The 27,866-nt window shown below is 41.8% G+C and overlaps 1 protein-coding gene across 2 annotated transcripts in view; it reads right to left on the minus strand.

Annotated features, from left to right (window-relative positions):
* LOC107218463 overlaps positions 1-21,685 on the minus strand; it is a 259,589-nt gene extending 237,904 nt beyond the window's left edge. For both annotated transcript variants that reach the window (XM_015656350.2, XM_046736982.1), the window contains exon 1: positions 19,694-21,685. In XM_015656350.2, coding sequence (XP_015511836.2) covers positions 19,694-20,500 — 807 coding nt within the window. In that variant the 5' untranslated portion in view covers positions 20,501-21,685. The remainder of the gene's footprint in view (positions 1-19,693) is intronic.
* Between the last annotated feature and the right edge of the window lie 6,181 nt (positions 21,686-27,866).

The raw sequence follows: 27,866 nt of genomic DNA on the forward strand, positions 1-27,866 counted from the left end.
AAGAAATCGACCGAGTTATACAAGTCAATAGGTTTATACCTCTTCCTCGAAACCTTATTAAATTCGTTTCGTATGCATGGTATTGATGCTACTTCGTAGATCGGATTGTGTAATAATTTACCACATTTTTACTACCATCAACAAACTAGTAGAATCGGCACATCTTCTTCAACGGTTAAGAGAATTTTATCCATCACACCTCCTATTATAAGTGAATCTGCGAAAACGTAACGCTTTACTAATTTTAATAAAAAATGGTAGACATTCCGAAAACTGCGTAGGACACTTTCGTATTGCGCCTGAGAAGTCGGAAGTAAGAGCCTGAACGAATCTGTCACCGATTGCGAGTTACAGGCAAGATGCGACTATACGTTATCTTTGTAACACTTCAAAGCGATTTGGAGTCAGATTTCTTCGAGTGGATCCACGTCAAGTAGCGTCTTCATCTTTCGCGCCCACGTGCTGGTGCTTTTCTTAGTCTGTCAAATTCAATCTACTAATAGATATTTTTGGCGCTTTATTAAACTAAGAACCTCGGTCAACTAATTCCCAACGTAGGTACGTACCTACGTAACGTGAATGCCTATTAGGTATATAATACTCACATAATACCCGATATCTTTTACGGTGAGATGACGCGACGCGGTTAATTGCCATTCATTCATTGGCGGTCGTCCGTTCGACTAGCTGATTGATATAATGACAGGTTATAAGTACGCATACCTACTCGCGGGATGAACGAAACGTGTAATTGATCGATAATCGTCACTCGTCGGCGTATCGTCGGCTCGTTTGTGTATATATTGCGGTAACGCGTATTGATAACAAACTAGTTGTTAGCGGGTATAACACGGGATAGCTGCAGGGTTTCAGCCTACCTTTCTCTCGCCTGGACTCGGGATACCTGGGAGGAATCGTTCGGGAACGCACCGGTCGCAGAGAAACCGCCAGCTGTGGTGCGTGACGAATAAATTACTCTCTCGCAGGAGTTCTCCGATTAATCTGTTTCCAACGCTCGACGCACGCATCGCATGCCCGGCGACCTGCGGGAGCTTCGAGACGATACTTCAAATACGAGAGGCAAAGAGACCCGCAGGTATTATATGCAACAACTGCTCGGAAATAATTCCGATCCCTCTACGGACGGCACTGACGTACTTTTGCAATCAAACAAGATCCCCTCTTGTACGGTATAACTTCGAAAATGGAAGACGTCGTCTTTGGTGATGACGTTACCGATAAAAAGAGTATACTGGGAAAAATTTTTAGTTCCGGTTACCGCTCAGTCCTTAACTGTCTTCATTTTTTACCACAATCGAAAAATTTTGTTCTAGGTAGAAAATGAAAATTTGTTTTATAACTGTTACCGGAAAGTCTAGTATCCGTTACTATTAAGAGTAGAGTAAACCGAAGAAACTGATTTTGCGTTGCAATTACCAAAAAAGGATTGACGATAGCGCAAAATGGTTACGTGTCCCTCGTTTTTCCTAATTCCAACAATATTTAAACAGGTTTTTTAACTATACCTGTTTTACTGAACTTTTCCAGCTACTGAAACAAATGAAATATTTCACAGTGTACGAAAAAACATGCAACAGAATTACTTTTTATAGTATGAATGTGCATAGTTGTATTGGCTCCACAATATACATATGGGGCATTCCAACTGAACTCGACCCGGTTTGGACCTCATGGATTCGGATTCAGTTCTGAATTTTTTTCAAAAGACTATTCTAAAAAAAAAAAAAAAAAAAATAAATGATTAACTTTTACTACGTTTTCCGAGACAAGTTATTCGGTATTTTGCGATGTACGTATTGTCGAATCTCGGATTTCAATGATTTTCTTGAATTGAAATCGTTGTAACTTTTTAACGAAAATTCCAGGCATCTTGATCCTGGTCTTAAAATGTTTGTAATAAATGCACCTTTTGATGAAAAAAAAATCGAGCCAAATTAATTGTGACGTACTTGACGAAAAATCATTTTTTTTATTTTTTTTATTCAACATTTTTTTTATGAAACTTTGGGTCGAAATGAGTATTTTATTTTCATGAAATTTCATTGTCAGACCTCAAGTTTTTGCGTTACGTCCTCTTGAAAAATGTCATTTTTGAAAACAAGTGATTTGAACAAAAAATCATAACTAGAAATGGTTTGATTTTAAAAATCTCAATAAAATTGAGCGTCTTTTTGTGGGTTAATAGAATTTCGAAAAAAATTGAGAACTGAATCCGAATCCATGAGGTCCAAACCGGGTCGAGTTCAGCTGGAATACCCCATATATAATAACCAATCTGCACTATCAGCCCCATGGCACACAACAAAGACCTCGGCGAAACGGATTGGTTTTTTTTTGAACGGACTTCGATGGTCATTTCTATACAAAAAGCGGTTTCGCATGGGTAGACAAATCTAAGTTGAATGTACACTTAATCGCGTTGGTGTCTCTTCGCTTGAAGCTTGTACAAAAGGTGGCTTTGTAACCCCGAAACGTAAAGTTATCTATCACATCGCGCTGATGTTATATTTCACGTATATCCAACCGTTTGGTTAGCGCATGCCGATAAAGCAGTCAAGCAGTGTTACGACTTAATTTACAAGTATTGAGAATTCGAACTAAGAACTTAATTTCGTAAAATTGAATTATAGCTTACGTTACTCAGGGATAGTCGAGCTTTTTATTAGGTATATTATATTTAGCTTGTTAATTTGTATTTTAGATACGACTGCGAACTTCTTAGGAGCATGATTATACCTCGAGGCAATGCTTCGTGCACCAGAATTGCATGCATTACTATCGCTTCGAACTATGAATTGTGTAGTTGCATCATTTTAGTTGTACGGAACTTTTAGATAAGGTTCGTTGAATGAGAGTCTAGCCGTAAATTGATCCGTTAGTAGCGATTGTTGTACCCAAAAAATACGAGGTTTGTCATACCGAGGGGAGAATCCCGCTCTCAAAGTCAAGTGTACATCCTGGTAAAAAGTCTTTTGAATTCACTTGAACTTCTCATGAAATCATCCGAGGTGAAGTGGTCACTTGAAATATCACAATGTCACTCAAGATCCCGCGAAGCTACGCCACGAGTTATGCAAAGTCATCTTAGGTGTCACGTTAGCTCTCGAAGTTATATCCTGATAATTATAAGGAATTGTTGATTCAACCAAACGTATTTTGTCAAGTCGGTTTTTCGTCCATCCTAAGTTATCGTTTTCGTTTTAATTCGTAACTCGAACAAACAATGCAATCAGCGCAATTCATAAAAATCTGCAATTCAGCGTTAGTTACGTATTTGAAATTGTACGATATCAATTTCCGAAACAATAGGGAAGAGACAATTATCACAGGTGTCATAAGATGCGGCTACTCACTCGTAACAACTGGAAAAAGAACTACAGATCGTGACGAAGAATTGATGCAGCTCGGAACGGATGCCAGAGATTGACGCGGCCGTAATACGACACCGGCGTAGTGCAGGGGGATTGTGAAAGGAAACCTTTTGGGCATCCGGGGAGGTGGATGAGCCAAGCAGGTCGAGCAACCCTTGCTCGAGGGTACCGAGACGGAGAGGGCGAGAGTCTTTGGAAGAGTATGAGAGTAGAGCGGGTGCGGAAAGGTGAGGGGAGCTGGGAAAGGGTATCTGTTGTCATGGTCCCTCATGCTCCATTATTGATTAAAGATGGCTGACTGGCAGGCCGTGACGCCATTTTAATATGCGCAATTATAATGTGTACCCAAAGCCTCGATCCCCGGCAAGAGTCAACCCCTGTGCCCGCCGGTCGCCCCTTTACGTTAGAGATCGACGGGTTTCTTTGTTTGCTGAAAAGCGTGCGGACGGCGGTGGGGGGGGGGGGGGGGGGGGGGTGGGGGGGTGGAGCAACGTAATTGAGGAGTTAATTAGGACGCGTCCATGGAGAGATTTAATTGAGTTGATTCCTTCTCTTCCACAGACCGGGAGCCCCAGCGTTAGCCAGACTTTCAACAGGTTGTTTTCTTATTTAAATTCGAATAAACATTATCACGGCTGACGGAACAAGACTCGCGGATTCCCTATGGCTAGGTATGTGCCTATATATATAACACGGCAAGAAACTTGATACGGCGGTAAAAGGACGAAATTGAAAATAATTTGCTGTAAAAAAAAAAGAAAAAAAAAAAACGACTTCGTGTAACGATTACAGATGAGTCAAATAACTTAGAATTTTGTACCGACTGGGTCTTCGCGTTACGGCCCTAAACGTAACGTAGACAAATTTCATATGGTAAATCTCACCATGTGGTGAAGACTATTAAAGAACGGTTGAAAATTTGTGCTATCGGACAATTCCACCCGACAATTGAAATTTCGGGGACATCTTGTAACACCTGACGATTGGTTATAAATCGAAAATAAGACCAAGAACTCGTTTGATTTATATTTTTATTTTATTTATTTGATTATTTGCACTCTCGAGACAGGCGAAATCAAAACTTTTTCAATTTCGTGGTTTATACGTGGGGTAACCCTGACAAACGTACCCCCTCCGTTGTATCCTACCCCTAATATAGTCACGTTCCCTAACGGGATACGCGGACGGGCGTTTTGTACATTATACTCGTACATACGTAGCATCGCGTTGCGTAGATAATTCCATTAGACACAACTCATGGCAGCTTGTTAGCGCCGTCAACGGTTACAATAGCGTCACGACGCTTGATACCTGATAACGTCCGTGGGCGTCGTCGCGGACAATGCCAATATTTTAGCCGCGTTAAGGCCTGCCACAATGGACGTAATGGGAGAATTTAACTCGCCTTGGTTTGCGTGTGGTCTCCAATAATGTGGGATGTAGGGATGCAGGTATGCGTACAATGCGTGTACGTTTATACCGCGTTGGTCTTAAAATCTATAATTTGTCCGTTCAATTAACTTACTCCGCGTATTCAACGCGCATGCCGGATCATCCGATATATTTTTATCCGCCGTATACGTGGCATATAGTTATTTCATCATGACGCATGTTTTTAATAAGCTAACGGTTATCCTATAAATAACCGTACGTCAAAGTACCCAGCCGCATCCACCCGCCAGGAACGAAATTCTCTCTGCGATCGCTATGCGTAAAACAGACTCTGATACCGAACGGGTTCGTATTTTATTTTCGTTAAATTACAGGCGACATGTCGAAAAATTCGCTGCTGCGTCACGGAGATGAGTTTCTACGAAAATCAATATCGCTGAAGTATGCTGAATACAAGTACTGGACAGTATGATACTTGTCATTCATTATATATTTTGGTGCGACAGGCGTGGTTGTCCATCTGGGTCTGATCAGCTTTGGACGAAGATGTCGTTAAATGTGAATCGAGTTATACCGGGACAATCTCTTGAAACTTTAAAAATCAACCGCGCACCCGCGAGTTTTATCGGCTGTTCGTGCAGGCTCGCCATCCAGAGTTTTCAGCTCTCAAACTGTTTCTGGCGGCGATGTATTTGATACGAATTTTCGAGGTTAGAATCTCGAATAATTGAGGTAGCGACTCGGAAAGGTTTGAGGAGCATTTGTTGTTGGGTCGGAAAGTTGATTCTTCAAAGAACGGTCGGAATTTAATGCTTATGCTCTTTGAAAATTTAAGCGTACACATTTTGTGTACGTTGGCCAGCCTGCATCGCGGAAAAGAATATCGCTGCGAGAAGAATTCGCCGTCCAATGAGATTGAATTGTTCGGCGCATGCGCGGTTGATTTTCAACTTTCAAGAAATTGTCTCGGTATATAAAGAGGTCTCGCGTCAAGATAGTTACAACACAAAGTCGCCGAAACCCAAAAAATATTCTCCGGACGCAGAAGTTGGTTTGTTAAATAATAGTATAACTTTTGAATGCATTTTACATCGATAACGCCTGTATTAAGATATTGGGGCTAGTGGGTGCGGCATCTAAAAGTCACTGGAATGCTAATTCTCTTGGAACTAAAAGTATACTCGACATATATTCTCCAGTCGAATAGTTTCGTCGACATCTACCAGTCATCAAGAAAATAAATTGAGTGCTGAAAGGGAGTCTCGATGAGTTGAACCCATCATTATGCAAATCGTGCTATTTTCTGTCCAATTTTCGGGGGGGGGGGGGGGTACAGCTTGGACGGACTAAAATCATACCCATATTTAGGAGTTTTTTTTTAAAGAAAATGAAAACACTTGAAGCAATTTGAGTTGTTTGAGGGCTTAATTATTTATAGTTTCAAGAACATTTTAGAATCTCTTCAGTGAAGTTAATAATAAAATGGCGACACGACGAGTACAAGCTGCCGCCCCCCCCTCCCCACAAGGACCAAATGCAATTACAAAAAATTGACTGTCAGAATTTCCCGAATAAATGTTTTTAAAATAAAATAGACATTTTAAATTAACCGAGCACCAGCTTTTTACTACAGCCAATATAATTACCGTTTCTTTGATGATGGGTGACGTAGGATGAGTACTTTTCCAATACTGCTGGCAGTTATTTCGTATAAGCTTGGTCTGACGTTAAAAGGTGGCTAACGTACGACAGGCATTGCCTATCACCTTTATTATATGTGTGTATGATTTATATTTACCGTCTAAAAATATTCTTCATTGATTAATGATATTTATACGTAACTTCATGATACCTGTATCGATATCTTCACATCGAAGTATGTCTAAGCATACATGTATTCTGGCAAATTCATCGCGGTGTTTCCAGTGTGCGACAAACTTCGAAGCCGTGAACCGAGGTGTAAAAAACTACCAAACAAAAAACCTCGCCAACATTATACGGAGCAAATTACTGGAAAGCTATTTGTCATTTTCTGTCAAAGCAATCTGTCATTAGTAGGAACTTTCGTTTGGCAACAATCTGACTTCAGCCACTCGAAAAATCCAGAAGATCAACTCCAAGAATTTACTTAGGAAGGATCAGAATTTTTCTCGGTTGGTAAAGACAGACGTAACGAGTGTAGACATACACTTATAGAGGTGTTGATACCGTGTTCTAATCAGCACAAGTTTGTTGCTAGATGTACAAACTTTCACTCAGACCTTTGCAAACACCTGATAAAGATCGGCTTATGTAATACGTGCATGTGTGTAAATTATACCCATTATCACGAATATAGGAAAGACGGGATATGGGGCAGAAACTGCCCGTGGGCGATCATTGCGACGGAAGTGGGAATTAAGTGCTATTGCCACCATGTAAGTACACATAGTAGCAGTCACAGACTTGGTTCTCACTTACAAAAAAACTCTATTCTGTAACCTGTCTGTGTCGTACAAATAACAATTCACTTACCCATATTCAAGGATAAGGTGAGGCAGCTTTACTCATCGTCAGCCAATGCAGGAACCAAACCCTGACTTCACTAGTAGGAGAACTTTGATCTACTGTACCGACTGTGCGGTTATAAGTTCAAATACACTTTCACAAATTATTTAAACTAGGAATTTCCGACAGTCAATTAACCGCGTTCCTTCCCTCAAGTGTCGTTTTGACGTTAAAAGGCACGCTTACACACCTCAACAAATATGCCGCACCATTGCTACTGCTCCTTGATCTACTGACTTCCAATTCTATGACTGTTGGGAGAGCTTTAAACTCGACTTTAACGTGTCACCAGGTTGAGTTAGGTTAGGCAAACAGTGTGACAGTGTAAGGTAACTGTACCATTGTATGGTATGGTTGTATTGACGAGGAAATATTGAACCTGACTGCGTGTAAACCAGACAATGTACGGAGCGCAACCCAAGAACATGTTTTATTCCGAAGGATTTAGACACAGGATGTTTCACAAAGTTGGGCATCCTCGAAATGCATTTCATGTCTGACCACGACGGACAATTCGAGATATAAATAGACATGAAATGTTTGAAAACAAACATAAAATAACGAGAAGATCGCTTTCGATGTACAAGGTGATTCAGGACTATCGCCCCATAGGCCACCACGTGTATTCCTCGTGAAAATCTGCGACCGAGACTGCCAATGAATAATCGAATGTGTATCAAGCATGTACGTGAAACGGAATTTGGTTGGGTGGCAAGAACATAAAATCTGTCCAAAGTTCTCGAAGACCAACGGGCGTTGGTACACGTCTACAAGGGATTTAGAAATTAATAGTGTCCACGCGAAAAGATTTCCAGCACACGGAATGTCGATGCGGGCCGTACTAGCGGCGGTGAGGAGCGAAGGGTGCTCGTTCGTATCGGTCGCGCGGTTTCATGTTTGGGCATCGAAGGCGTGTAAAGGAATGATGCAGGACCACGAAGCGGCCCGTTTCAAAGCTTCGACTCAAAGCAGTGCTCCGCCATTGCGGGACGCGCCGGGGGCGCAACAGCATGATACATCGTTACACGGTGTTCCTCCCTTTATCCCGCATGGAATCCCATACGGATCCCCGTACCGGATGATCCCTCTACACCCACCGATACCGACACACGCAAGCATTTGAACGCGGGGCGCCGCGTCACCCGATCAAGTTCCGCTCGAGAAGTACACATCCCAGTACTTTTCACCTTCTGTATTTTTACGTTAAATGTTTCGTTTCTCCTTCTCACTTTCGTGTATATATTATTTTTATTTTTTTTTTGTTTTTTTATTTCATCTTCTTCTTGCCACCAACCGTACCGATCCTTAAAACGATCAGACGCGCGACTCGAGCGCGGCAATTCAACACGTCTCGTCGAACACTCTCGCGAAAATCCCCTCACATGTTCCAAGGTCTTCGAGTTCGGATGTATAACGCACGGCACTCGCACGGCGCGGTGCGTAAATCGCGGCTAATCACATTCGCAACGACACGAGGCCGTAGCGACAACTCCGGACAGCACGAGCAGAGATCAGAGACGGACCGCGCGTCATACAATTTTATGGAGGCATCAATTACTTTAATATTCATGGTCGTAATATCGGCGGTGTTCCGTGGGTCGGTAGGTGTCAGCGATCGTAAAGCTGCGCACGCCGAGGCAACACTGTTTTCTGCTTTGTATATAACGTAATCGTATACGCCTAGAGCGCATTTGAGAAAACATGGATGGGATGTGATGGGATGGGATGGGATGGGATAAGATAGGAGATAGCTCGAGTGAACTCGCGAGAGTTCGACCGACTGGCCGGCGAGCTGGTCTAGTCGACTGCCTGGATTATAGTAATGTTTACTATGCGACTATGAGTTACTTGTTTAATGGGCCCATAAACAATCACCGGATCGTGTACCGTCGCCCTGCCGCCGAGCCAACCACCATCTGGTCGTTAGACTAGGTTGTATAGCCATTCCAAATACAAGATATGATTAGTTTGAGAACACTCTGTTGTGATCGACGCTGGCTTCTATGTACCTACGTACGTACGTAAATAAATACACAGACCTGCGTGTTGCGACGTGTGTTGTGTAACGTATACGGGGTGGCGAATTTTGGCAAACTCGTATAAAGAAAATAGTGTTTGTTGAAGAAAGTACAAAACAATACGCGATATTAAAAAAATCTTTCGTCAGCCTCGCTTTTTTCAACAGAGACAGATTCTTTCCTTCGTCTTGCTTTTGGCAAAGTAACCTTGTCGAGGATGCTTATTGTTACCAGATCATTTACGAGTGCTTTTCATTATCGTAAATTTTGCATAATTTTTACCGACATCTTCGCGCCGAGGGCGAAGCTTCAATGGACAGAAATTACAGAGTCACACACCGATTCTTCCTCTGTCATCGAAATCATGAGAATACATAAATTAAAGTCCTTTATTTGCAAGTTGCGACGCTTTCAGTTTCCAACATACGTATATATTCAACCGGTTTCTCGAAGGTGAGTGCCCTTCGGTATATTATATTGTAGTTCACCCTGTACCTACTCATTCCGTGTAGGTGTATTGACAATGCCTGAATGAGGATGAATGTGCGTGCCCGTTATAGCCCTGTGTACCAACAACTCGATCGAGGAAGAAGGGAACCGCGGTTTGGTCGTGAGGGGGGGGGGACGATCCCCGCCGCATGCAGGGTAGTTTAATGCGGTGCGGTGTGCTGGCGCGGGATCGGGATCGGGATCGGGGATCACCGATTAGATAAATCAGTATGAAATAGAGTGATATACCTACTAATTTCAATTTTCAAAGTGAATACCGCGATACTTGCTCGTGACCTATTGGAGTTGGGTTAGGTTGAAAATTATTATATCGCGTTGTCGATGTGTGCCTGGCCGGTCAGTTGTATGACCCTCGATCCGTATTCTGATCGTAATTATACGAAAGAACATTATTGTACCGTGGGATACTATGTTTTACAGTACCGTGTGTATACCTGTGCTTTCGTACTACGGAACTACGAATCAGAACCAAGTGGTGGTACGTCCGATTCTCCACGAAATTCTTCGCGATCCTTTATGTTCTGTATATTGGACGGATAAAAGTGTCTCTCAAGTGATTTGGGTAATTACAGCGTAACATCAATTAACCGGGTCCGGTTTATCCAGGATGAGGATTAAGCGAGCTTGGTGAGAAATATTTTTATGCTTCTTTTACTTTTGAAGATCCATTTTAACCGAAGTAAATTGACTACAAGCATTATACTCAACGAGTCTGTCGTGTGTGTAAAACAGTGCATTCTGACCGATGGATGATCGAAGATTTTACTTTGCCAAGTAGCAATAATTCACAACTATCCATACCTAATGGAGTATGAATTACAGTCTACTCAGGCTTCTAAAATTCAGCAGAACCGTCACAATTTCATAAATGTCACAATGGAAAATAATTTTACTACGTATGAAAATTGTACATCTTTTATGTCGTGATGAAATTTCACTTTATCGTGGTGCAAGTTTCAAACTTTCAATATCTGAATATATGGTGAATTTTTGGATTCCTGTGATCGATACAGATGTGAGTTTCGGTGTACAGCGTAAAAGATGGATACATTAGATGTTAGCAAACTAATGCATACGACTAGCGTCAAGACAGATATTCGATGACTTAAGTGACAGCTGCGTCGCCCTACCGAGCTTCAACCGTACCTTACCGTAATGTTCCATTTCAAACTCAAAATAATTACGGAAGGAACTGTTGATTACAATCGGTTAGATGTACAAGAAGAAGTCGCATTTTTTTTTGCCATGATTATGCTTTAACATGACGCTCAAAAACAGTACCACACTAAATTTTCATAAATCTTAAGTGAATGCAAAAAATCCGAATATATATGGGGTATTCCACGTCAAATAGAACGGCCGGACCCATTTTTATCCGATTACCCTTTCACACAGTCAAAGTATACATTAAAAGGATGAACTTTGAATTCTTTCAGATTTTTTCGACACATGATTTCTTCGCGAAAATTCATCGAATAAATTGATTTCAACAATGTTTGATATTTCACGGCTATAGTAGCTTAAAACCTGGACGACATTTGAAAAAATTCCCTCGCAAAAATTTTAGGTTCTCTTGCGAACTTCTCGAGAGTATTTTTTCAGATTTTTCGTACCCCGTTTCAGTGTAGTTTTGATACAAAATGCGCGCAAATTATTCGTAACTGAAAAGAGCCCTGATCGAATGGGCTACAATTTGTAACACCGCGTGCCTTCTGCAATGCGAAAGGTTGTCTGAAAACGTCATAGTGGGCGGTGCAATTGTTGCGGTGCAAATGTATCAACAAATATTTACACAGTGGCGAGAATTCGGTTCAAAGTTCGCGGCGCGTCACGCGATTTGGTTACCCTGCCCACTCGAGCGCGATCGTCAATTGTTACGCGTGTTGTTTATAACAGTTGACGACTCTTTCTTGAGGAGCGTACTTCAGTCTGTCATATATCGCGATTCCTGACACGATACGTGATTTCCCTACCGCCGGACAACATTGTTGAAGCACATTCATCCAAGGTAAGAATTCAACGACGTGTCGCGTATCGTAATGCCGACTGTATAACTTTCACCGTCATTACCGCCACGTTATGGTACGAATGGATGAGAAATCTCACAGTTCCATGTAAACTGTTGCTTGTAACTATTCAACTACTTTTCCGCCCACTACGAAACTTATAGACAATCTTTCGTATCGAAAAAGATATGCTGTTTAAGGATTTCGGCCAATTCGATTCGGGCACTATTTTGTTACAGAAGATTTTCCAACATTTTTCATCAAAACTATACCTACTTTAACGGGGCACGAAAAATTACTCAAAATTATTCTGAGAACTTTCATACAAAGATTCCAAACTTTTGCGTAGGAACTTTTTCCATATGTTATCTGAAATTTAAGATATGTCAACTCGAAAAAATGAGAAATCGTAACAAGCTGATTTTGCGACTAGCTGTTGTAAGAAAGTGCTTGGTCAGGAAAATTTGAAAAACTTCAGATTTGATGCTTTCAATACGAACTTCGAGTGAGTAAAAGGGCGAAAACGTGAAAAGTGGTCAGGCAAAAAATCTCGTTTTTTCGTTCGACTTGACATGGAATCCCCCATATATAGCGAACAACTAACCTCCACATAATCCACACATATTTCCACATTCATCGCTGATATATGTTCATAAAAAGATTTTTCATGTTATTCATTTTAGAGTATCCTAATAATCACTGCAAAGACCAACTCCATTCTTCATTGTACTTTTTGATAATCATAACAAATGGGGCCCTACTTAATAATTTTGGGTTTCACATCGAGGATTTTGAATACTTTCAAAGTGCGACTCAAGCCTTGCGGGGCGGTGAAGCAGTCACTCAACGTGACGAATTATAGTAATGCAACGTCCGAATAAGGACGAAAAACTGAACAAAGTATGTATATGAATAATTCCCGTGCGGTTAGGTTTGTGGTTTCGACGCTTTGCGCACGCGCCGTCGTTTCTCCTTTGACTGTCTGTCCAGCCGCGACGCTACGCAACGCGACGAAACGACGGCCGATCCTATTTAACCGATAATTATTTAATCCCACCGTCATGCTGTCGGAAGCCCTTAATGCGACGCAATTATTGCGAATAATAACCCTTACAATGAAAACAATTATACCGGTCTGCAGAAGAATATTTTTTTTCAGCCGTATGGGAGGTTCTCGGTAATTATTATGTTTTCGAGTACGCTGAATCCTAAAATGATTTCGCGTTTTAGCAAAAAGAAGAGAATTGTAATCAAACTGAATCCGTATTTGTATCATATTTTCTTGTAATTCGATCGAAATTCAAACCATTGTTTATAGGTTGTTTAAAAGATAACAGTTTTGCCAGAACTTTCCAGCAACTGTAAGAAATGAAATTTTTTCTCAATGTATCGAATAAATTGCGCCCAACGAGTATATTCAGTTTTTCTTTTAGCCGTAAAGTGCCGTAAAAAAATGAAATTCAGAATCAGATACCACGTACCTACTTCGTAAACGAAAATCCTTTCCGCGGTTGATATTCTTTGAACACATTCCGGTTCCCGTACCACGACCACTCGCATCATAAAAATCGTTTTGGCCTCATCGAATTTTTTTACCCTGCAGAAATTTCACTCCCAACGACAGTTGAGCCTCCTCGAGTCCTCTGAAATTGTTCCGAAGTATCGGATAAAATAATTTTCCGATGCTCGAACGTATAAAATGACTAAAAATACAGGAAAAAGCCGTAACGCCGCGTCTCGTCCCCCCTCTTATGACGCTGCATTGCACCTGGCGCTTACGTCGGTGTGCTGCAACTGCAGCAGCAAGGTTGTTGTCTCCGTTGTTCTCAATTCTCTCGCTGCGTTATTCCTACCTGCGGCCGCCCGGCCGTAACACATGGCGTTTTCGGCATGTGCTTGCGAGGAAGGCCGCTTCAGCCGAGGAGGATCTTCTCCTCCGATGCACCGTGGAAGAACTGCATAGCTGGATACAAAAACCTTTCGTAACGGGCACCGCGCGAGCCCCAAACTCGGCGTGTATAAGCAATAGACACGCTCGAATCGTGTAAACAGTATACACTCAATATCCTAGGAGAGTCTGTTGGCCTGTTAGGAAACAGTGCTGTTTACTTCCTCCGAACGTTTTCTACCCTAATTGGATGGGAAAGGTTGATCTGACGGGCTTTTCAGCGTCCTGCGTGACTGTGATTGAAAATCGGATTTTTTTGAAATATGATGAGTTCGTAACACGTGAACGTTAAAAATAATTCGTGAAAAGAAAACTGCGGAATAATTGAAACAATTTTGTTTAATTTTTTTTTTTTTTTTTTCACGTGCACAGCTGTAGTATGAAACGCCTTAAACTTACACTCAAGTTTGCCGTATTATGATGATAATTTATGCTACCGAGACGCTAACCGAGTTCGTTAATCAGCCAGCCAGTCTCAAGTTCAGCTATTACACGATCCGCTTATAGATCTAATATGCACTATAGGTATAACGTGAGTTGATAGAGAAACCAGCTCGTATGAGGCAGAAAGTTGTTCGAGGCTCACACGTAAGTTAGCTATATCCATACTTATAAACCGCTTGATCAACCCGTACGGGGTGTCGTAAAATCGTTTGAAATCAAGTGGATTGTTATATTATAAATTCAGAACTGCCTGAGGATTCAAATATAGATATTGCATTTTATTAGGAGGATTTATGCTGCGGATGTGAGTGTGAAATTAACTCTTACACTGCACACGGGGGTCAAGAAGACCCCGCGACATGTTCATCGTATTATTCCATGTGAAAAACATCCAAATCGATCGAATTTGATGCAGGAAAAATAATGAAATATCGTAAAAATCGTTTATTCGTTCTTTTACAAAAATTCAACCCCACGCGTTGAAATGAATATTTTTTTTTTTTGTTAAATATCTGTGTCTTGAGAGTTACTCATTGAATTTCCAGCTAAAAATGTTGAAAATTCAGTGAGTTATGATTTTTAAAATAGAATGATCCATTTTCCGGTATATTGTTGTTTTACGAATCTTTTCTTTTTCCATATTCAAAGTTAGAGGTGTGCAACGTAAGGGTTAAGGCTCACGAAGATTATAGGACATTATGTACATACATTCTCGGAATTATTCGACGGCAAATGTAAACTGTGATTGCAGTTCTTACCGACGTAACAAACAAATGCAGACAAAGTGCAGAACGACTCGTCAGAAAACAGCAGTCTTGATAACACTTACAAATACGAGACGACGATATCGTTCCGCATTGGCCGCATGGCTGCTGTATGAGTTCGTCTGACGCGGGATAAGAATTGTTAACTATACGTGTATAGTATATTATACATATACATGTATACCTGGCTTCGTAACACGATAGAGAGAAAATCACAATGGTTTCTATTGACAAGTGATTGATCGTGTCTGCCGGGAAGGTTATAAAAGCAGCAGGGCTGTTCGGAAGATCGGGATACATGTACATGTGTAGAAAAAGTGCTGGCAACACACGAGAGAGTCGTATGAAGATTTTCCTAGTTCGTTTTTTCATTTCTATTCACGTTATTTATTTTCGGTATTATTTTGCTTTTAAATCGATTGTAAATTCACTGTAGCACGTGCCGTAGCATATGAGACTACAAATTTGTACGCCTGAACCACTTTTTTATATTCATCTCTGCTTGTAAGGTGAAAGATAACAAAATTTGACAGCGCAGCACTGATACAAGGATGTGGTCGACACAAGACCGACAACGTTGAATAGTCAATGAGAAAAGATAGAATAAACGTTATGTACAGTAAATGACCGCTTTAGAATTCACACTCGCAGTGATTGGCTGCGCAAAGATAATTCCATGTTGAAATCATAACGTAGCATATGTCAAAGGTATACATATGTATGCTTCTTCTGCAACTGCAGGTAATTCACTGGTGTAAACAGTTAACCTGCACTGCTTGCGGGTTTATAAGAAGCAGGATATGAAGTTGTCGGGAATGAAATGATAGATGAGTGTTTCGATCGATTTCCAAGGAACTTTGGAAGCTTGATTTCAATTAACGCGATTTCCAAAAATCTAACAAACTCCTCATTTCTTATATACGGATTGAAAGTTGCAAACAGTTGACTGACAGCAGTTCTTCGTAAGCGAACAATTCTTCTTTCTCCGGTATACGGATGCAGGAAAAACGTGTTTCATCGTAACAAATGATAAAAGAGAAGCTCGTACCTATATGGCGCAATTGAATGTGTATTGGGGTGTCCGTTATTTACCAATTTGGTTTTTGACTTTGCAGCGCCCCTAAAATTTTTAGTTCGTGACCTGAAAAAAATATCAGACCCATATAAGCCCTTGATATTGATATCGAACCCTGCCGCAAAGACGATACATTTCCCATTTAAATAATATGGGGTTTTGGCACGTTTTACAATTAATTGTTTTGTTTCTATGCCAGTTCATACATGGCAATGGCAAACAAGTATTTTTGTAGAAAATTGAACGCTCTGCAAAAACTTTCTCTTAACTTTTTTCGATAAATTTACTTGCTCAAAAGTTATTTAAGCTCAAAGTTGATTCAACACTCTCACCAAGCACGAAAGTCAAAAACAGTATGTCATTCAAATTGTAAGTGAATATAAAAAGAAATTTCCAAATTTCACTAAGAAATGTTTAATAAAATAAATTGTGTTCATTAATATGTTAAAAATTTATGAATCCTGTCACATTTTTTCAAATAAAGTGCAAAATTTTAAGAGCAACTCAGAGTGTAAATTAAATTTTCTGGTTATCGGAATATTTAACACTAATTTCACTTATAATACAGTTGAAATGAGATATTTTTTGCAATAAACAATCAATTTTTACATAAATAATGACAATTTTTCGGTCAAAATAATTAAAAAACGAAGAAATTATTTTTAGTTTAACTTTGAGCTTAAATAACTTTTGAGCAAGTAAATTTGTCGAAAAAAGTCAAGAGAAAATTTTTGTAGAGCGTTCAATTTTCTACAAAAATTCTTGTTTGCCATTGCCATGTATGAACTGGCATAGAAACAAAACAATTAATTGTAAAACGTGCCAAAACCCCATGTTATTTAAATGGGAAATGTATCGTCTTTGCGGCAGGGTTCGATATCAATATCAAGGGCTTATATGGGTCAGATATTTTTTTCAGGTCACGAGCTAAAAACTTTAGGGGCGTTGCAAAGTCAAAAACCAAATTGGTAAATAACGGACACCCTAATGTGTATACCTATGACATCGGCGAATCTGTGTATACGTTATACGCTGTGAACGTGTTACCACCAGGCACCCTTCGAGAACTCCTCCGCACGTCAATTTTTTACACGATAGATTATGATCGTTAAGTAAACCGAACGCCACTTACGTTTCACGTGTAATCAAACCCCTGCTCTCCCTCAATAAGGCGTATCTCGATGCTCGGAACACAGTTTTCCTCCTCGCGACGAGGTGCGGAGACGCCCGTAGGGGCTGCGCTTGTAATCACTGTAATTTCGACCCCTAGAGAGTTCGGATTTTTTGGCGGTTGATGTGTACCCACTGCGCATTTCTGTCGACGACGAAGCTACACTGCGTCGTGTGCGTTTTCGAAATTCGTAAGTCGCGACCGACAATTATTTAAACAGCAATGCCGCCTTATCGTCACCATCGGATTATTCCTCGACACAATTCGAACTGTACGAACTGGTAATGCAAACTTTTCGAATCTCTGATTTTGTCGCGATCCATTCGCTTCAAGAGCTTTCCACGCCAACTCGACCAATGATTTTCCCACCACATTCTTGATTCGCTTCACGATTTTTCATGCGATTCTACGGTCTCAAAACAGGTCTCTTGAATTTTTTCAGATTTTTCCCTCCTGCCGTTGATTTTCTATCATCATTCAAACCCGTCTAAAAATTGGCATTTATTTTGACACTCGTTCCACGATGGAACGATTTTTTGTTCAATTATTTGAAATGAATTAATTGAATCGAAAATTTTTGGACGGATTTGAATAATCACAGAAAATTAACGGTTGGAGGGAAAATTCTGAAAAAAATTCAGGTCTTCTTTTTTTGAGATCGTAAAATCGTATGAAAAATCGCTAAGCGAATCGATAATGGTCAGGGAAAATAATTGGTCGAGTTGACACCGAGAGCCCGGTATACATGTAGCGAAAATCTACCTCTTCCATAAATGATGTAGGACGCTACGCGTTGATAGAGAAGACGAGACCACGTCAGGCGAGCATTATACCATTACCTCTCCTGCCTACCCCGTGAATCTCACCCATGAACGTCGCAACCAAGGCTCGTGAAAATATAAACTATGGGTTTATAATTGACCGTTTAATTGTCGGCTTGCTTCTTTTGCGGAGCGAGATTTAATATACGCGCCGAGGTCTGCCGCTGCAGCAGCGCAGTGGAAGTGCAGGATGAGTGACCGGATGACCGACAGCGAGAGAGAGAGAGTGACAGAGAGAGAGAGAGAGAGAGTGACAGAGAGAGAGAGAGAGAGACAGAGAGAGAGAGAGAGAGAGAGAGAGAGAGAGGGGGAGGAAAGAACGAAAGCGATAGCGAACGCCGTAGGATAAAAAGAACAAACTGTTTTTATTTTATCTCTCTCTTTCTTTACCTCTTTTTTTTTCGTTGCTTTTACAATGGCGAACGTAAGGTTAGATCCCGACGGACCTGTCAGACTTTTATCCGATTCAGAAGCCCTGAGTGCACATTAGGGTGGTTGACGAATTATTGCCGCCTCACCTCCCCCCGAATCAACTTCAAATAATTCAAAAACAATCGCCTAATTTTTTCATATTTTCACCTCAACTCTAAGATAGTCCCCGATTTATGATCGAAGTTTCTCGTGGAAATAAAATGGGAAAAACTTTTTTCTCATTTTATTGTAAGAGTAACGACGTTCTAAAAAATTTGTAAATGCGAGGTCTTGGTCGGCATTAGTGCTGCTGTCTGGAAAAAACACACACCGTCATATCAGGCGATTTAGATGAATTGCACTTCCTCTGAATAAACAAAAAAAGTTGGATTTCGAGGGTGTACAATTCGTGGAGATTGGATGGTATGACGCGTATTTTTTTCAGATAGCAGCAATAATGCCGAGACTAAGTCCTCGCCGTTACAGATTTTTTTGAACATTGATACTATTACGATAAAACTTGAAAAAAAGTTTTTACCGCGTTATTTCCTTCGATCGCAAAGCGGGCTACTTTACAGTTGAGGTATAAATCTGAAAAAATTCCAGAAATGTGAAGTTTGCATTGATAAGCTTGAATGCTGCGTTAATACATACCTAGTACCTACAGTTTGTCTTCAGATCGATAAATGAAATATCGAAGCTTGCACATATTCACAAACGTAAGGTCATAAAATTTTTCTCATAAAAATCCGCAAAGGGAAACTAATATAAGAAAAAAAATAATTAGAAATTCAAATTTACAACACGTAACCTAAAATGTCAATGTATAGTTATACATAAAGAGACTTCTGGATATTCAACGAATGCGTATAATTGGTTTCTCTCTACCCATACCAGGCATCGATGAATTTGAACCCACATAGACGGATTTCTGAAATCTGAAACGCCGGCAAGTTTGGTTCTACCGATCGGATGTTTCACAAACGCGTGCAGATTGCAAATAAAACCGTACTCGCTTAACGTACCTAGCCTATTTTGAAGAAATCACGAATCACACCCACAAAGGATACCCGATCCTGTCAGGCAAACCCTGCGAATCCCGCATGTTTTCCGAATCGGAAGCATCGACTATACGTGCAATCTGTGACGTTTTCCAAAATCGTAGTAAAAACGAGGACGCGTTGAACAACTCACCGGCATAGGCGGATGAAGTCCTCGGAGTCCTGCCGGATTGTTCCATTTCCGATGTCTCGGATACTGCGTCCTGTAGTTATTATTATGATTGTTGTTGTAGGTGAGCGAGTTCGTCGTTGCCGGCGACATCAGCGAAGCGGTTTGGAATCCGGGATAAGAAACGGGGTTGTTGTTCACTTGGTGATAATTGGTGTTGAAACGATGTTGATAACTCTCGTTTGACAACGGTCTGCCCCTAAAGTTTTGATGATGCTGCTGCTGCTGAGGCGACGGGTTTTGATGCACGTTAATCTGCGTAGCGCCGACGTGAAAATTGTTCATACTTTTGTTAGGCTGTACGTGTTGACCGCGAAACGGTGAAACCGCAGCGGCGGCGGCGGCAGCCGCGTAAAAGTTCTGGAAGTTGAAATTCGGCACCTTGTTGGTTCCGACGACCGGAAACGGTGGGTGATGGTAGCCGGGATGAGTTTGGTGATATTGAGGCTTGAGAAAGTCGGCGCTATTTATAACTTTGGCGAAGGACGTCGGAGGCGCCGATTCGGCATCGGGAACCGTCTTCTGGATCGAGAATTCCGCCGTCGCCTCGCATCCCTCTCTGGCTTCCGCCTTCACGGCAACCTCGACGACACTTTCCGCATCCTCGGCTTCCATTTTCACTTTAACGTCGCTACCCCCGCGCGAGGAATTATCGCGAAGAACGTCTCCAACGTCGTCGTTGTTAAACGGCACAAAATCATTCCGGCTTTTCTTTTCCAGATTTATCGGAACCCCCTGGTTCTCGTAGCCTCCAACGCTGCCTTGTTGCATACCGCACAATTAGATACAACTACTCGGTAACAACGCGATCATCGCCGACATTTTTTCACGCGTGTTACACCTACCCGCATCTACAAATCGCAGGGTATAAAACTCGCGAATACCGAAGAAAAACGCTTCCAAGTGTCATTCATGTCGTAAATAAATTACCACCCCGCTCGTGGTTGGAAAAACTTGTTTTTGTTTATTTAACAATATCGCGATACATATCCGGGGTGAATTTCGGTCCGCGGAATTGGGACGCGGCCCAATGGGGGAGGGGGGGAGGGCGGGTTGGAGGGGGCAGGTAGCGAGCGGCAGGTGGTAGGGAGAAAGGGCGGCGTGACAGTTTCCCTGTCACGTGTCCCCGACCTTAGGCTCCGCCTACGAGTCCGATTTTCCCTTCGCGGTATCCTCGCTCGCGTATCACTTGCCGCAGTGATCGTAGACGGCGACGACGTGCCCCGTGTGTCCCAGGACCACGAAAGATTCCAGAATTCTCGCAGGCTTGAGGTAATTCAAGAGAAGTGAGCGAGGGGCGGGGGATGGAGATTATCGCTGCTCAGCTTTTGTCGCAGGAACGACGGTGACTGTAATCGATTCACGTTAGACGTCACGTTTCGACGTATTCGTGGATCAATGTTAATACTTCGCACAAACACACATTATATACATATATATATTATACAATTTTAAAACATCACTGGTATACGTTATGTACATATATACGTATCGTACGTAACACACTCGGTGGGGAACTTGCGACGAACCGGCGTTTGTCGGGAATTTTTCGTTTTATCCGCGTGCCGAGCGGTTTAACGTTGTTTCAGGCTGCGCGACTCCGCGCGAACGGAATAAGACTGCGGCAGACGTGAGGAGAGGGCGAGACGCGGTTACACGTTGATTCAAACTCGGAGGGTAAGGAGGTGTTCGAATCGAGAGACGGTCGACGCGTACCGGTCATGACTGCGACGGGGTTAATTAGATCGTTAATCGGCGTGTATAATCCATCGAACGTGGGGCGCCCACCGGTGAAGGAGCCAGTCCCGTTCAGCTGGTTCGCGTATACGAGCTTATCCACGCAGCTTGAAACTCGGAGCCGAGGTGCGCGGCCACTGCCACAAACGACGAGTCGAGCCGAGGACACCCGAACATTCACGATCGGCCGAAGGAAGGAGCGGACGCCGAGCGCCGCTGCCTTCAGGCCGGTCCACTTCACCTTTTACGATCCACTACCTTGTACTGTTGAGATGTACGTACGTTAGACGCTGCGAGAACCGACGCGCCGCGTATCGGATCCCGCACGGACACGATCCGCGTTATGTGCGAAGGGATATTGGGAGATGAAACGGAGAATGAAAGGGAGCCTTGTGCCACCGTTTCACTGACGAAACGTCGGATAGGTGAATAGCCGAGCATGACAGCGCATCCGAGGAGGATGAAAGCAGGGCTTCTCTCATCGCTGGGTTATTTTTGAGAGAGAGAGAGAGAGAGAGAGAGACGTATCGAGGGATGTATTGCACGATGATCGTATCGAGCGAAAGAATCTGAAAATTAAAAATAAGAAACCTAGCTGTGGAATAGAAAGACAATTTTCTAGTTTTTAATAAGTAATGACCAGCGTATCTGTAATACTGTGTGTAACGTATTTGGCCAATCGATCGAGTCAAATAATACCAGGCTAATATTTTCGGTTGGTAATTCGATCCAATACAGCAGAGATTGTTCGATATTAACGATGACATCTTTATCAATCTGAATGCTGCTGGTTGTGAATGATGAGAGTGAAGAGTAGATTGATATCATGGAATCTGCGTATGCATAAGTATCATAAATAACGAATGATTCTTGTAACAAAGTTCCTACCAAGTACTGTACATGAGGTATTGGAAGATTGTAAATTCTCTTTCAACGATCGGTATTAGGTACAACGATTGTGGAAATATCTTTACAATCGCGCTATCGATTATACAGAAAATCGTGTGCAGTATATTCGAACTTCACATTGGCGGCTAGCATCGCGTATAACATGCGGTACCGACTTTATTCCGAGCAAAGTAAATATTTTTATTTCTCATACAAGGGGGCGGATCGTTATTAGCATTATATAACCCTGTTTACCCGCAGTCCAGCTGCCCAGCTGTCTACCACGCCAGACAAGAACGAATAAGTTCGCTCCGACCTGCATACATGCATTCGAGCTCGCATTATTTGCGGTAATGTGACACCGTCGAATTATATCGATTCGTTATTTATAGTCGTATTTAATTTACATCGACGAGTAGGCCGTGATAATCTCAATTCCCAATCCGCAACAAAACTAGAAGAATAATTTTTTTTACCTAAACCGACAAATTCTAATGGCGAATTTCCATCAATTTACGATGACCGAATTACGTATGCCATGGTCAAGTTTCGTTGTCAAATGATCCCTGGGCGCATCATTCGCACGACTCCGATGGGCGGTGTCACCACACGGGGACAGATTCGGCCAATCAGCGTTTGGAAGGCGTGGATCACGTTCGGGGGACACCCGAGGCACACGGTTGGGGACACCGACGACAGCCGCTCCGCTGTCGCGGCTTGGACTACCGATGGTGGGGGAGTCGCAGGGGAATCAGGGGAAGTCGAGGACCCGGGTGGGGGCATCGACACGCCCATTTGGCGCTGTGGTGGGGACCGAGCGATCCGAGCTCGCGTCAACTGCCCCTTCGGTCGCTCACGCTGCCGTCTGCCTGCCTGCCTGCGCGTTTTGCGTCGCCCTACGCAGCGGGCGAGCATCCGAGCTCGCGCCGAAATATCGAGGCATGCCCGAGCTCGCGCTGCGTATGACGCGCGACGTTGATTTTGTACAGAGCCGAGTTTCCTCGTCGCTTGGATCGACGATGATCGGCAGATAATTTTGACGATCGTGAAAATGAAATTCGAGGTGCATGCGACGTTGTACAGCTGATGTAGAACCTTAATATTGATGTTACGAAACGCTTATTAATTATTGTCGTATTACAGTGGGCTTCGAACAACCTTGCGGAAAGTGAAAGTTTGTTTTAACAGCACCTGCGTTTATTTCCGCGGAGAATCTCGACGCGTCGCCTTCGCAGCTCGATCTTGGTTTCGTACCGCTTGCAATTCCAGCATACTTACCTCTGGCCGACGTCTGACGCTGCACTTTGAAACGGCACAAGCGTAGGTAACGCGAGTTTCAGAAGCTTGAGCACTCAGCCAGCTGTAAGAGTCGTTTGTTTTTGCGAAATGCTTGTATATTATACGCTTATACGAAAATGTAGGTACGCTTGGGATGTGCAGTTTCGTTGTAATTGACTGCGTCGAAAACTGGTTCGGTTTGTATGCTTATCTTTATCGAAGTCACAGCTGCGAATTTCACGCCGTACTCGTTGCGAATAGTTGATGTAAGACTCGGGCTACAAAATTTTGTTTGTCCCAATTGTTAATTAAAAATTAGCGCGTAGCTCGTAACTTCTAACCTACTGTGTAGTACAGCTTTCATAATTCGAATGTTTTATTGGTGATATTCTTTTTCTGTACAATTTTAAATGTGTGTAGGTGTACGTATTGATCTTGGGATGATTCATTTTTTGTAATCGAAATTTGAACTTCAGTATTTTCTAGTGACAATTCGGGATAGCAGCGTTTCGGATCGCATTTCGTAATGGCACGATGTACATTTGATAGGGTATAGATGCATCGTTCTTGGCTAATGTACATTGATCCATTTGTGCCAATACCGATCGCATGCAAATGAGAACGTGGCCGTAAATAGTACAAAACTTCTTAATCAACTTCGATCATTGCTAAAATTACTTTTTAACTAATTGATTACGAAAGAATTGCCTTCAATGTTGTAATTCCCTTGTCTGCAGGTTATATTTTCGCAATGAATTTAATAATTGGAGGAAATACATGTAATAATGGAAAAATGTGAAACATTACACAAGAATCGCAATGGATATGGAATGCAGTGTTGCTTCTACCATACCTTATGTCAATATTTACTCAGTAAATGTGATTAGGAAATATTGAAAATTTTTGAAAACTTGAAACTTGAAAAAATAAGTAGGTACTCAAATAATTAAAACTGAGAATTTCGCCGTTTTTTCATAGCCGTTGACCGCCGTTCGGTTCGGCGTCGTTCGCTGCGGTGTAAATGGCGTAATGCGCGTACTTGCACAAGAAAGCACGTGAGAATATTAATTCGTAGCGATTCGGCGCGCATCGCCGCCGTTCGCAGCGGTATATAAGTGTGCATTGACCCTAATCAGATACAACTGAATCCTGGCGCGATAGGTATACTTATACATATATATATACCTGTGATCGATGGAACAATATAAGTGTACTTACTTGTGTAACTTACATCAGCTTTCGATTGCTCATTATTTCTAGAACGGCCAAGCCGATCATCTGGATCTTCCTCACTTTTTACAAAGAAGTCATTGAAGAATTCACAAAACAGAAACTCTGTCTTGTATAAATCAACATAAAGAACGTGAAGTTTTTACTCTTAGATTCTGGATTCCTCGCGACTATGGCACGATTTTGTTGTTTAATAAATTTATACCAATTCTCATCATTTTGTCTCAAACTTTTGATTGTAATCAAATTTTGCAATTTCAGTACCCATTGAAAGTCTAGTACGTGTTTTGTTAAAAAAATTTCGACAGTGGTGAACTGAGAGAAATTTTTAGTTGCGGTTACCGCTCAGTCCTTAACTATTTTCATTTTTTACCACAATCGAAAAATATAGTTCTGGGTACAATATGAAAATTACTTTTTTAGCTCTTACCATAAAGTCTAGTATCCGTTACTATTCTTTCTCATTACGATCACTGTTACTATATTTTGTCGCAACTGTTGCGAAAATTTAACGTTTGTGCAACAATAAATTGACGTTAAGGCCTTATTTGACTAAAAAAATTAGAATAAACCTCACAAACTGATTTTGCGCTGCAATTACCAAAAAAGTATCGACAATAGCGCAAAATGGTTACGCGTACCTCGTTTTTCGTAATCCCAACAATATTCAAACAGTTAGTTTTTAACTATAACTGTTTCACTCAATTTTTCTAGTTACCATAACAAATGAAATATTTCTCAGTGAGAGCGTTGGGGAGGGGGGGGAGGGGGGCGTATCCGTTATCTCAGAGGGGTTGAAGTAAATGACCAACCGTCAGATGGGGGCAGCGGGTGTCTAAAGTCTTCGAAAATCCGAACGCATTTGTTGAATAACATTTGTATCCATGATAATAGATTGTTATTGTTATACAGTCACGGGTAAATGCCCATAAATATGTAACGTTACAAGCCATGTGCACATTGACATCATCCCCTCCCCTGCCCCCGTTTCATTTACATACATGTATAATACAGGAGTGAGGTCAGTGACAGAGTGAAACGACGTCTAGTCTCAGAAAGTAATATACGTTTCCGGATGTTGGTGCCGCCGCGAAGGGACGCCACAAGCGACGCGACATTATTTGTCACGTACGATCAGAGACGCTTCATTATTTTCTATGTTTTTCGCAAATTTCAGGTTTTGTTAATCTGTACCAAAACAGGTCGCGAGTCTTCCTGTCTATAAAGCTCGCAAGGATCGAAAGCCTTCGCTTGACTAGTTTTTGCTGGCAATGTTTGAAATACGATCCGATTTTGGTTTACGCACTATCTTACGATTACTGACGACGCATAAATCTTATTTATATATTTTCGAAACCTGATAACGAAATGAAATTTTATCGTCAAGTATTTTGGATTTGAGTTTGTTTTAGGACATGTAGAATCGAGTTCACTGCCCGCGTGAGAAAATTTACCGATACCCATAGAGCTAACGTATTACGAGCATCCCCTCGCGTGAGGACGCAGGCTGGATTCTCCTACTGTAGCATTGATCCCCTTGGTCTTAGCTCTTCCGAACGATTGACGTCTGTTAATTACGGGCCGTCTCTTATCTACTGTCACCTTCAACCGAGTCTAGGGGATTCCGCAAGTCCAAGATCCTATGGATTAGTCCCCGTCACTCTAGTCCTGGGCTAAGAGTGTTTAATCTTTTTCGAAACATCCTCTGATACAACGGCGTACGTTCATGTAGGTCATATTCGTTCGTGGATCACAATTACATTGGGCATAGCGGACAGCGGTCTTGAATTGTTGGTTAAAAATATTGAAAACAGCTGCGAGTTGTGAAAATTTTTTACATGAAAAGTATACACTTGATATGAAATTGGACGTGTGAATTTCTAAGTTCATTGAAATACAGACGAAAAATAGAAAACGAAAATTACGACTCGTTGGATCGATTGCAGACCAGCTTTTTTTGCTATGATTATAGGAAATTTCACTATATAGTCTACCGTATACGTATCACGGAAACTGGAGAAACGCTGTTTTAAATGAACAAAGACCTTATACGTAGGCAATAAAATGCTGACTGTCGCCGAGTTTGAAACTATTTGATTATTAACATTTCTCTTGTACGGGGATTACTTTGCTTGCGCGTTTCTCACTTTAGTTTAGCTGGCTCTATGTTAGCTTCACTTGTTGGCCTGTACTGAGTGAATAAATTATAGTTGAAAGGTCGATCACCATGCGTTCTTCTATATCAGCCGGTGCATAGACAGGATAATAAGCTGTTAACTATTACCCGGTGTTACATTCACACCGTAGCAGATTATTCTAGCAACGATTAGTTTGCTTTTAACACCATCGAGAATTCTCGACACAGACGTAGCGGTTGAGTCGAGTCGGACGACTTGCGGAAATTTGGTTGCGTCACATGTTCCTCGTATCAGCAACCAGCTATACATATATTTATAAGTACGCATATCGCACATGTATAGGTAGGCTTGCGCGGGGCGGCGGGTGAGTAAGTTGAAAATTGGTAATAAAGTGAAGGCTGTGCAGTGTGGCGGGAGGGTTGTTTCCCGACAACGTTCCACTTGGCCTGAGTGATGGATGTCACACACGTCAACGAGTCGCACCCCACGCAAAATTGGGGAAAACATCTCAAAATGATTTATGTTGTGCCTCGGGCCTTGCAGTATTTATCCTACTACTTCAAGCACAGCTATTCCGAAACTGGTACCAGTCCTAATGTCGTATTTGCTAACCTAACCAAGCTGATTGAATTAGAATTGGGTTATACCCAGTCAGGAGGCCGAGAAGAAGCGATTTTTTCAAAAGATTTTTCACGCAGAGACGTTACGATTTATCAATGTAGAAATTTATATACATGTTGTGGTAATCTTGAACTTCGTTCTGATATTTTTTATTTGTAAAAATAATAGTTCTTAAAGCTGCTGTAGCCGATCTCCGGGAGCACCTTTATAAAACGGCGTATTCCGGTAAGCAAGACATCTCTGGA

Source organism: Neodiprion lecontei, chromosome 4 (assembly GCF_021901455.1).
Source record: "Neodiprion lecontei isolate iyNeoLeco1 chromosome 4, iyNeoLeco1.1, whole genome shotgun sequence".
In the NCBI taxonomy this organism is placed as follows: Eukaryota; Metazoa; Arthropoda; class Insecta; order Hymenoptera; family Diprionidae; genus Neodiprion; species Neodiprion lecontei.